Below are 10,566 nucleotides of genomic sequence, written 5' to 3'. Positions count from 1 at the left end.
GCTTTTCTATCTTGAACCCGGTAAATCTTGGCCCAGTTTCATGGGTTACAGGCCCGCCAGTCCGGTCCACCTGTTTGCGCGAAGGTTACTCGCGCGATTGACATCATGGGAAGCCTCATGTGGTGTACCCGAGAGAGCCTCGTCTGATGGAGATAGATAGCGCTCCGCTCAAAAAACGTTCCTTCGTTTCCGTGGATTCTCTTGGATTGAAGGCCTCAGAGTTCCCTCGAAACCGATTTCCTCCGTTAATTCGAGCGCTGTTGTCGTAATTTCGGTTCTACCTTGCATTCCCTATAGCCATGTCCTCAAATTCGGTAGCGTTTTCGATTTGAATCATATGCTTCCATTCACGTTTTCTCCCATTCAGGAATTTGCATTGTCGCTTGAAGACAAGCGATACAAGTGTACATTTCGGTGTTAATTGGGTAATCTTTTTGCTATTTATGAAATGCAAATGTTCTTACCTTGAAGAAAAGGTCACTAATTCGAGTCTGGACTAAGATTATTTATTTTTGTAGCAAACTGCCTGGTCTGTTTTCTTATCTCTATTTAGGAGGGCACTGATAGGGAATTCCAGCTCCTTGACTATTTAGTGAAATTGGGTTTGGTTTTTGGTGCTCGATTGTTTTCTGGGATTCGTGTCTTCAGTTTTCATTACAAGGGGTTTCTGTTTATTGGAATGGCATCCTTAGCGATGTCTTTATCTCCGTCTCCAAGTTCGTTTCAGCTGAGGTTGGGTTTTAGGAGCAAGACCTACAGTTACTGTCGTTTCCGGATGAACTGCCGTGTAGTAAACCGTTTCCAACTGAGAGCATCGTCTCCTGCTGGAAGTGCTTCTACAGATGGAAGTGAAGGGGACAACAATTTTCAGCGTAATTCGTGGACAAATTCTGAGAAGGCGGCAGATTCGTTTTCTGGGTGGCTTGGTAAGGACGATGACGACTCACTGCGGATGGGAAAGGTCAGAGGTGGGCAGATTTGTGTGCTTACAGTTGTTTTTGTAATTGTTATTATTACTATTATTTTGCTCTTATTGTTGTTATTCTAGTTATTATTCGTACTCTCATGTAAAATTTTCTTGATTGATGTATTTCTTTTTTCGGAAGGTTGGTTGTTCTCTTTTTTGCTGGAAGTATGTGTTTATGGAACTTAGCCTACTGAATTTTCCGAGGAAAGAGTGAGATTGATATTTTAACGGAATTTTTATGACAGTTTGTGAAGGATTTGTCCTTCTTAAAATAATATGGAACACGAAGTGCTGTCACATACAATATTCAAATGGTTCAAGAATCTCAACATGGAATTAAAAAACAAACACCTTTCTTTTCCGATTGCTTGTGTGGGTTCAGTAAATGTGGTAGAAATGGCTGAAAAAATAGAGTTGACCCAAATCTTTCTACTGCTCTTTTCTTGCCTGTATACTACTTTGAGACTTGACATCATGATTCTATTTTGAGAGTCCTTTGTTGTTCTTCATTTTGAGGTGGTTCTTTCGTTAGTGTCCTTTGTGTTCAGTAATTGTATTGTTTTCATTTGGACTGTTAAGCTTTATTAAGATATTACTCCTTAGGAGCAAAATGCCTCAGCAACTCCACAGAAGAGGAACATTATGTGATAGATGAGAATGTAAATGGAGGAAATAAGAAAGCAAAAGAAATGGTTACTGATTATTATATGAAATTAAAAGCACATGTATGCCCAAAGAGAAAATACTTGGAAACACCCAAATACTACAATCCGGACTTATTCTCTCTCAGCACTCTTTAGCTATTAGATAAGTCTCTTTCTCTAAGTCTCCAAAGGAGACCTGCACCCCTGTTAAGAGAATAGTTCTGGTGTTTCTGAGACTCTTCTTACACAAGATTATCTAAGACTTGGTAGAGGAGTGAGCTGTGAAAAGATATCTAACATTCGTGGTGTGAGCACTGAAAAAGACTTAGCCTTCATGGGTGTTGACTTGTCCTAGAAGATTCCGATCATTATCCTTCAACTGCCAAAAAAATGGAAGTTCAAGAGCCTTCCTTGTAGGAGCTTATTTTACCGGTCAAATAGGAATGAAGAATTTGACCTATAGAAGTCAGCATTATAACTGAAGAGACTGTCTACGTCCAAATCGTAATGCCCAAGCCTGCCACCTTGACTAAACCATAAAGTGCATCTCATATTTTATTGAATTTTTTTATGTTAAGTCTTTACCATCTCAAAACTATTGGATCAATTTAAAATTTTCTAAACTGGAAAGTTTAACTTTTCGGACACTGTAAAGCTGGTGGTTCTAACAATATGGGTAGCCTGTCTACTGAATGATCTGTACCCCCAATTAAGATGGTCTAAATAGTGAAGCTACCATCATGCGTCTATTTTGGCTGTTTAGGGAAAGGTTTGGACCTTATCATTTTCTACTGTTAATGGTGATATGGGGATCATAATAGATCTGCTTTGGTGGTAGTCTTTTGCCATGTTTTGCTCCCAGCAGACCTATTGGTAATTGTCATTCAGAAGTTGGTACAATTATGCATTTTGTTCCTGAATACAAAGTTGACTGAGCAAAGGGTTTATTTTTCTGGTGTTTCAGATGATTTTTGTGGACTAATTACACCTCTATAGTAGTTTACTTTCAGGTATTGCAGGAGCAGGATTGGCTGCGATATTTCTTGTTGCTGGGGTGGCATTTGCATCATTCTCTCTAAAGCAGAGAAGTAATTCAGGTATTGTAAATTATTGAGGATTTTCCTCCTGAGATTAATTGGGATTAGTAGAGTAGTGTGTGTTTTCCTTTTTTTTGTTAAGGATTATGAAGTCTCTGCTGTCAAGTAATTATGCCTTCCATGGTAAATTTAATATACATTTCAATATATGTAGGTCTCAAACTACAAACAAAATTGTTGACATCGCAACAAGAAGAGCTAGTGGCTTCTGAGGGATTAAATGGGAATCTTGATAAGCTGGAAAATGAAAGTAAAACAGTTCTGCCAGATGAAGAAAACCTGCAAAATGACTGTATTGCAGAAAGCAAGGAAGGTACAGACCAGGAACCATTTACAGCTGTAGAGACTAGTGAAGGGGCTGCTTTTGAACACTCTTCTGATCATAGAATCAATATCAGCACATCATTAGTGCACATTGTTGAGCCTGAGTCAAAGAGTACTGGTGCCTCTCTTGCTAATTCCTGTCAGGAAGATCAGCAGTGTTCCCCAACTGTTAATATTTCAGTATCAGATGACCATAGTCCACCCTTGTCTGAATCATTTGAATCTGATGTCTTGAGTTTTTCTGATTCATGCACCATCACTACCTCTGATACTCTGCATTCAATTAGTGAACTCAAGAATGATCTGGATGGCGTTGAATCTGTTGATTCTCCAAATCCTGACACTAGGTTAGCAAATTTCAGCTTTGAACATGAGGCGAAAAATCTTTATTCGCCTCCTTCAGATTTTCCTTTTGATTCAGCATCTCAGTCCCCTAGTCACCCTTTACCATTGGATGCTTCACTAGCTTCAGAGTCATTTGTTAGTTTAAATTTGTTCAGTACGTCTACAGATGTAGCAGGGACTGCTACATTTGTTTCTAGTAAGCAAGATGTCAATCTAGATACTCCTCTGCAGCTTCCATCTAAAGTCATTGATGAAAATCCAGAGTTGCATAACCTTAATGGGAAAAGTTCATCTGCGCCAACATTTTCTTCACCTGCATTAGATGACAGCTCGTATGAAAATGAGCAAGATTTGATTGGTGATAGTGTAACTGATAGAAGCAGGATGTTCTTTGACTCGGCGAAACCTGAAAATTCCTTTTCCTACGCTGGTATACCTGCTCCATCTTTGGTTTCTGCAGCTCTACAGGTGCCTCCAGGCAAGGTTGTGGTTCCTGCTGTTATTGACAATGTCCAGGGACAGGCATTGGCAGCTTTGCAAGTTTTGAAGGTAGTTTGTGCTTATAGTTCATTGCTGATTTGTTTGTGCCATGAACACTCACGGGAAAATGTTGTGCTACTTGCCTGTTTTGAACATTTTGTGCAGGAAGTATTGTTGTTGTGGGTCATTTGTGCAAATAATTCTTGTTCTGAATGCAGATAAATACTGTCTCACTAGGTTGTGATAGAATTTCTTCTCAAAATATCAACAATAAAAATAGAAGTAAAGATGCCATTAGAAGAGCATTAAGAGATTAAGCTGTCTAAGATGGTATGGACATGCTAATGCAGACAGATAGTGCACTACTGAGTTGGTTTGTGGACTGGCAAAAAGTGGGGGAAGACTGCAATTTCATGGAAGTTGAGTTGGAAGACTTGAAGTCAACCAATCTAACAGTGGAGCTAGCAAATGATAAAGTGGAATAGAGATTTAGAAGTCTCCTCTCTTGATCCCGAATAATAACTTTATTTACGATAAAAGCTAAGAAGTTACATTGCACCTACCATGATATGGTAGTAACTATCTAGCTATCATGATAGCAACTCTGTAGATATTATAGTCTACTACATTCAAATAAAAAAGTCAAAGTGAAATCTCCTTTTAAGCCATGCACAGTATGTCATTGAGTATCCACAGTATGTCATTGAGTATCCTTTATAAAGCTTAAAAGTGAAAGCTGTTCTGCATAAAGTGGAATAGAGCTAGTCTGCATCAATGTCCCTTTGGTAACTCTTTTTATTTTAGGTTATTGAGGCTGATGTGCGACCTGGTGATTTGTGTACTCGTCGGGAGTATGCTCGCTGGTTGGTTTCTGCAAGCAGTATTCTCTCAAGGTACTTTATTATTTCCTGGCTGCTTGCATGAAGTTGATTTTTACATGATGAGGGATACCTACTTTATTTTATGGGAATGGGCTAAATCTGTTGTTAAAAAGCAAATATCAATTAGTGGTTACTGATGGCTGAATGTTCCCTTGTAGAAACTCAATGTCAAAAGTATATCCTGCAATGTATATTGAAAATGTCTCTGAACTTGCCTTTGATGATGTGACTCCTGAAGATCCAGACTTTCCGTCTATTCAAGGTAGGAAACAGGATTTCATTAGTTGCTTCAACAGCAGGGCTTAGTACGTTGTTTTGTTTGCATAACCTGATTGTTTTGTTTATTCTAGTTTGTGGTTATGTTTAAGAAATTTATATTGCCTGCAGGCTTAGCAGAAGCTGGACTTATTTCAAGCAAGTTATCCAAAAAAGATATGAATAATTCCTCAGATGATGATCAGGGCCCTATCCTCTTTTCCCCTGAAAGGTCATTTCCTAACTGCTTCCACTTTTCTAATAATTTTACATTTGCTAATTTCCCTATTGCATTTTAAACATAGTGACTAGTTATAGTGGTTCTGCCGCTGGCTGGAATTAAAAAAAAGAAACTTCTCTATGTTTTAACTGCCTTTGGTATCTTGCAGTCCCCTATCACGTCAGGACCTTGTGAGCTGGAAGATTGCATTAGAGAAGAAGCATTTTCCACAGACTGACAAACAGGTTGTTACTTTTATCTACTTAGTAGCTATTTGTGGAATTACAAGTTATATCTATTTTTCTATGTTGCTTATACCCATGCTTTGTTTATGTCCAGACCTTATCTAACTGCTCAGGGTTCCTAGACATTGATAGAATCAACCCAGAAGCGTGGCCTGCTCTTGCGGCTGACATTTCTGCAGGAGAGCAAGGAATTATAGTACTTGCCTTTGGTATCTCCAATCTGTTTGATCTTTTAGTTATTGCGAGATGTTTCCTTATTGGTTTATTTTTAACGGAAGATCTCATCCTTGTGATAGCCAAATCAATCTAAAAAAGCCAGTGTCAGTGGCTGAAACAAAAGCCTAAAAAGAGTTTTCTTAAAAAATATTTTGTTTTAATTTTTTTTTGACGCTAGTATCCAATTATAGTGTCTTTTATATGCTGTTTTGAGGGGCTATTCAGGTATACTTTTTCTTTCTTGATGTGGATACCATCAGCCATCCTACTGATTGCAACCTTTTTTAGGCTCTGCTTCTGTCCATATAACTCAATTTGGCCTTGCTGAAAGGAAAAGAAAATGATTGGCTGATTCAATAATCAAAGGGACATCTGGTTGCTTTAAATTTTACCATTTTTATTGAATTTTTTGCATACTAGCTATCACAGTTTTGTCTACCATAACAATCATATAATTGAAATTAAAGGTCTCCCTTTCTTTCTGTTTGTGTTTTGGCAATCAAATGTGGGACATATTTTGTGATATATACAATGTCTTCCATCTCCTTGTTGTGCAAATTTTTATCCTTTACTTATTCTTTTCTTTCCTTGGGTTTGTGACTCTAAATATTGCTATGTTGTTGTGCCATTTGCTCTATATACACAGGATGAGGGGTTTGTCTTTGAAAATTCTACAGCTTTATGCTTGCTGTCTCTGTGATAACTAAACTGGTCCTTGGCTTAGCATGTGGAGATCGGTCTAGAATATATCTTACCATATTATAACTTTGACGTAGTCACTCTATTTGTCTTATAGGTTATACAAGACTGTTTCAACCGGAAAAGCCTGTCACAAAAGCACAAGCAGCTATAGCTCTTGCCACTGGTGATTCTACTGATGTTGTTGGTGAGGAACTTGCACGCATTGAGGCAGAGGCTATGGCGGAAACTGCTGTTGCTGCCCATACTGCTCTTGTAGCTCAAGTAGAGAAAGACATTAATGCAAATTTTGAGAAAGAGCTTGCTATAGAGAGGGAAAAAATAGAGATGATGGAGAAGTTGGCGGAAGAAGCAAGGCAGGAGTCGGCAAAGTTGAGAGCAGAAAGAGAAGAACAAAAGAATGCTCTGATCAGAGGTAGAGCTTCTGTGGAATCTGAAATGGAGGTTCTTTCGAGATTAAGATGTGAGCTGGAGGAGCAGTTAGAGGCTCTTATGTATACCAAGGCAGAGGTTGCATTTGAGAAGGAGAGAATTAACAAACTCAGGAAGGATGGAGAGAGTGAAAACAAGGTAATCGCACAGTTACAGTATGAGGTGGAAGTTGAGAGGAAAGCTCTATCCATGGCCAGGTAGGAATATTCATCAACTTTGTTGATTCTTTCTTATTTTACTGTTTCCTTTTATGTGTTTTATCCTTTTAACACTTTTGCAGTTCTTATGAACATTATTAATTGGGATATGATTGGTGGTTTAGCAGTTATTCTTTTTGAGTGTGAGTTTTTTTTTTTTTTACTTCGATTGTTAATATGGTTATGCCATTTGTCATAACGTTCGTTAAGACAGTAGGTTGGTATTTGAGAAGCTCATTTTGTATGGCCTGCTCTGACAATGACTTATGTATAGAGCAAAATCAGGTCTGACTTTTGGGAGATGAAATATGACACAACTTTTTCTTTTTTCTTTTGCCAAATAATGAGAATTTTGTTTAAGAAGAGAGAATGGAAATAAAGATTGCAACAAAATTACTTGAAATCTGGAGCATACATAAAAGGAAAAAAGAGAGATCATATTATATATACCCATCCTGGAGCAAAGAACAGAGATCAAATAAAACGAGAAAAGTATGCAAACAAGAGCACCTTCATGATGTGTGAAGAGTAAATGATTCTCCTGCAACTAGATGTCGCAAGAAACCTTCAGTACATGCTGATGTGTCAGCTATGCTGTTTGCACAGTGTAAAGTGTGAGTTCACATGATCTGAGAAGGCCTGCAAATATCACAAATCTTGTCATAGATTGTTAGGAAATGCCACCGAGGAACCTTCTCTAATGAAAACCAGGTGATTACTACCAAAAGTTCCCTTCCACTACAAGAGGTCCGAAGAAAAATAAAGTAAAAATTCTCAACCTACAAAACAGGGATGTGAGTTCTGCACGAATGAAACAGAAATTTCAATAACCCATCTAAAATGGTCTTGAATTTCTCCCCCTACCCTGCAGGTCTTGGATTGCCGCTGCATTATGATCATCACATTGATGGTAAAACAAGAAAATAAGGAATTTATGATTTTACAAATTTATGTATGCAAGCATCAGCATTTCTTATCAGGTCTGTAAGTTTTCTTTCGAAACTGAAGAAAATATTAACCCACCAAATAAAAAACCTGTAGGTTCTCATTGTTTCTGTTACTGTAGCCCTTACAGCTATTATTCTGTATATGAATTAGTAACTAAGTAAAATCTTACTATTTTTTGAATTTACTAACTCTATTTAATACTAGTGTTATCTTTTCTGAGAAATTGCATGTGTATATTTCTCCTGCTTGCTCAGGTAAAGTGGTTCTTCATTTTTAATTTTAGATTTTTCTGTCCTCTCCCTTGGTTGTTCTCTGGTTACCATCAAAGTCTCCTGTTGTCATGTTTCTGATCAATACTGACTGGGAGCCATATGCTTATGGATTGTTGGAAGATATGATGTAATTAGGGTGGCACTAATGTAATTAGTTTACATTTTCTGTCTCTTATGTCTCTTGTATCTTCCAACATGGATCTAATGTCTAAGCCAGAATTCCTCTAGATTATCTTGGAGCTCCTCACTCTAAGACTTATGAGAACTGTGACCTTCAACTCTTGAAAGTGGTCAGGTGTAGGTGGAGGTTAAAAGGATAAAAATCAAGAGCTTGGTTCTAGGGGTTGCTTCTGAAGAAATTACTGTGAAAACATTTTTATTACACAACCAAGATGACAGTAAAAGCTATTTGTTAGAAAGTAGCATAAGGGGCAGTTTGGTCTGTTTACATGATCTGTATATCTCAGTGAGAGTACTATCTTGTTCAGCATGTTCAGATTTCTCTATGGTCCAATTTTTATGTTGCTTAGAGATGTAGATGGGTAATTATAAGTAGTTAAGTGTAAGAGGGGTAAATGTGTCATTATACCTGAAACGCACTTAACTTAATAAGAAGCATTAGGGGTTGATTTCAGAACCCCAACGAGAGCTTCTCTCTGGCTCTTTTCCTGCTTCTTCCTTTTTCTTCTCATCTCTTCTCTTAATCCTCTATTCCTCATTTCTGTACTCTAATGTTAAATATAATACAACATGCAAAGTTGTTGCATTCTAAGGTCTGTCGGTTGTCTATAGAAGGAAGGAAATGTAAAATAAAGCAACAAAGATCATTGGACAATTAGAGAGGCCCCAAGAGTGAACGAGATTTCACTACCAAAGCTTCATAGAAAGTCCTAATTGATCTCTCCAGAGGGAAATTCTTTTGACAGTCGCCAAATCTGCTTCATTTAATAGTTTGTTGTATAGTGGATTGGGTGTTGTGTAGGATTAAAAAATGTGTAGTGCGCGGAAAAAAAAAGTGTGCTGTATTTTCTCTCAGTGTCTAAGCCTAATTTTATGTTTATCTTTTCTCTTCCCTAAATCTTTATGAATCAGCCTATGGTTGTCAAAGAGTTAATTTCTAGCCATTTTCCTCATGATCTTTCTCTCTGATTCTCATCAACAGCTTTTTCACTTGCTATCGTTTAACAACTATGTGTCTGACTCTTTGTCCAGAGCTTGGGCAGAAGATGAGGCAAGACGGGCGAGAGAGCAAGTGAAAGTCCTAGAAGAAGCAAGAGGTCGATGGGAAAGCCTAGGTCTCAAAGTGGTTGTTGAAGACGATCTTCGTGGAGACATTCCTGGAGTTTGGGTCCATGCCGGAGAGTCGAGTAAGTCTGAAAAAATTGTCATTGATAACAAGATAGCTTCACGGGCCAAGAATCTTGTGGACAAGCTCAAGGCAATGGCAGGCGAAATGAAACTAAAATCCACTGGCATTATTGAGAATATAATTCAAAAAATAGAAGTATCCATTTCAAGTTTGAGGCACAGGGCTGCAGAAGCTGCAACCAAGGCTGGAGAACTTCCGGGCGTCATTATTTCGATGACTGCTAGTTCTGTAAAAGATTATCGAGAAAATGCAGCTAGATTTACGTCAAGTGCTAGAGATGGGTTAAAGAGGATTGCAGGAGACTGCAGAGAAGGGATGATGAAATTCACCCAGAAGTTCAAGGAATGAATACCTTTCTGATTTCTGGCTAGCTGAGTATATGCATGATTCTGTCAAGAATTTTTGGATGTACTATAAAATGTTGAGAAATTTAATGAGTAAAGAGACTGTATGATAGTTATGTTATGGCAGAATATTAGTTCAAGGCGCTGAACAAGGTGGATCGTCAAGATGGCAGAACAGATAGGCACCCTGGCATTAATAAGACTTCAGGAGCCAGTTGGAGCGCAGTTTGAGGAGACAGGTCTATTTTTCCTCTCTAGCTTGATGAATCGAATTGGATTAGCTGAGTCGAATCAGGATTTATGGGTCTGGTAGTGGGATTTAGAACGAGCTAGAGAGGACTTGTCAGAACAGAGGATTCAAGCCCCTCTTCAATTTGGCTCGCTCAATCCGAAATTTGATCTGACATGTCTGTTGTGTAAAGAGTTGTCTCCGCGAGTCGGAAAACTATAGGTATAAATGGTACCAGGATGCTTACCCTATTCTGATTAGTGCTTCGATTATTTGACGAGTCAAATCTGTAAATTGGTCGAGTTAACTTGGATATCTGGGCATGTGATACACTCAACGCAGGGAATCTAACCCGGTTTTTTCCATTACTTCGATCCGGAATAACCTGTGGAACTTTACTGA

General features: G+C 38.2%; 1 protein-coding gene across 2 annotated transcripts; it reads left to right on the top strand.

Moving 5' to 3' along the window:
* The first annotated feature begins 155 nt into the window (after positions 1-155).
* Positions 156-10,552, top strand: LOC137944029 (probable GPI-anchored adhesin-like protein PGA55). 2 transcript variants are annotated; one of them, XM_068789520.1, is made up of 10 exons: positions 156-968; positions 2,631-2,708; positions 2,863-3,926; positions 4,662-4,750; positions 4,897-5,000; positions 5,126-5,225; positions 5,383-5,458; positions 5,553-5,667; positions 6,471-7,002; positions 9,435-10,552. In XM_068789520.1, the coding sequence occupies exons 1-10, from the start codon at positions 680-682 to the stop codon at positions 9,937-9,939; spliced, it is 2,952 nt and encodes a 983-aa protein (XP_068645621.1). In that variant the 5' UTR covers positions 156-679; the 3' UTR covers positions 9,940-10,552. The 2 variants fall into 2 exon arrangements, with proteins under 2 accessions (XP_068645621.1, XP_068645620.1); XM_068789519.1 differs by having other exon boundaries at positions 2,622-2,708.
* The last annotated feature ends 14 nt before the right edge of the window (positions 10,553-10,566 follow it).

The sequence above is a fragment of the Aristolochia californica genome, unplaced genomic scaffold (assembly GCF_029961685.1).
Source record: "Aristolochia californica isolate CCGP_79_NKW_82.1479 unplaced genomic scaffold, dmAriCali1.0.hap1 SCAF_11, whole genome shotgun sequence".
In the NCBI taxonomy this organism is placed as follows: Eukaryota; Viridiplantae; Streptophyta; class Magnoliopsida; order Piperales; family Aristolochiaceae; genus Aristolochia; species Aristolochia californica.
Note: the sequence above shows the minus strand (reverse complement) of the source record. Positions and strands in the feature narration are given on the sequence as shown.

Coding starts and splice junctions, on each gene's coding strand:
- LOC137944029 (XM_068789519.1), top strand. CDS start 680: ATGGCATCCTTAGCGATGTCTTTATCTCCGTCTCCAAGTTCGTTTCAG. Junction 4,751..4,896: donor GCAAGCAGTATTCTCTCAAG/GTACTTTATTAT, acceptor GTTCCCTTGTAG/AAACTCAATGTCAAAAGTAT. Junction 5,001..5,125: donor AGACTTTCCGTCTATTCAAG/GTAGGAAACAGG, acceptor TATTGCCTGCAG/GCTTAGCAGAAGCTGGACTT.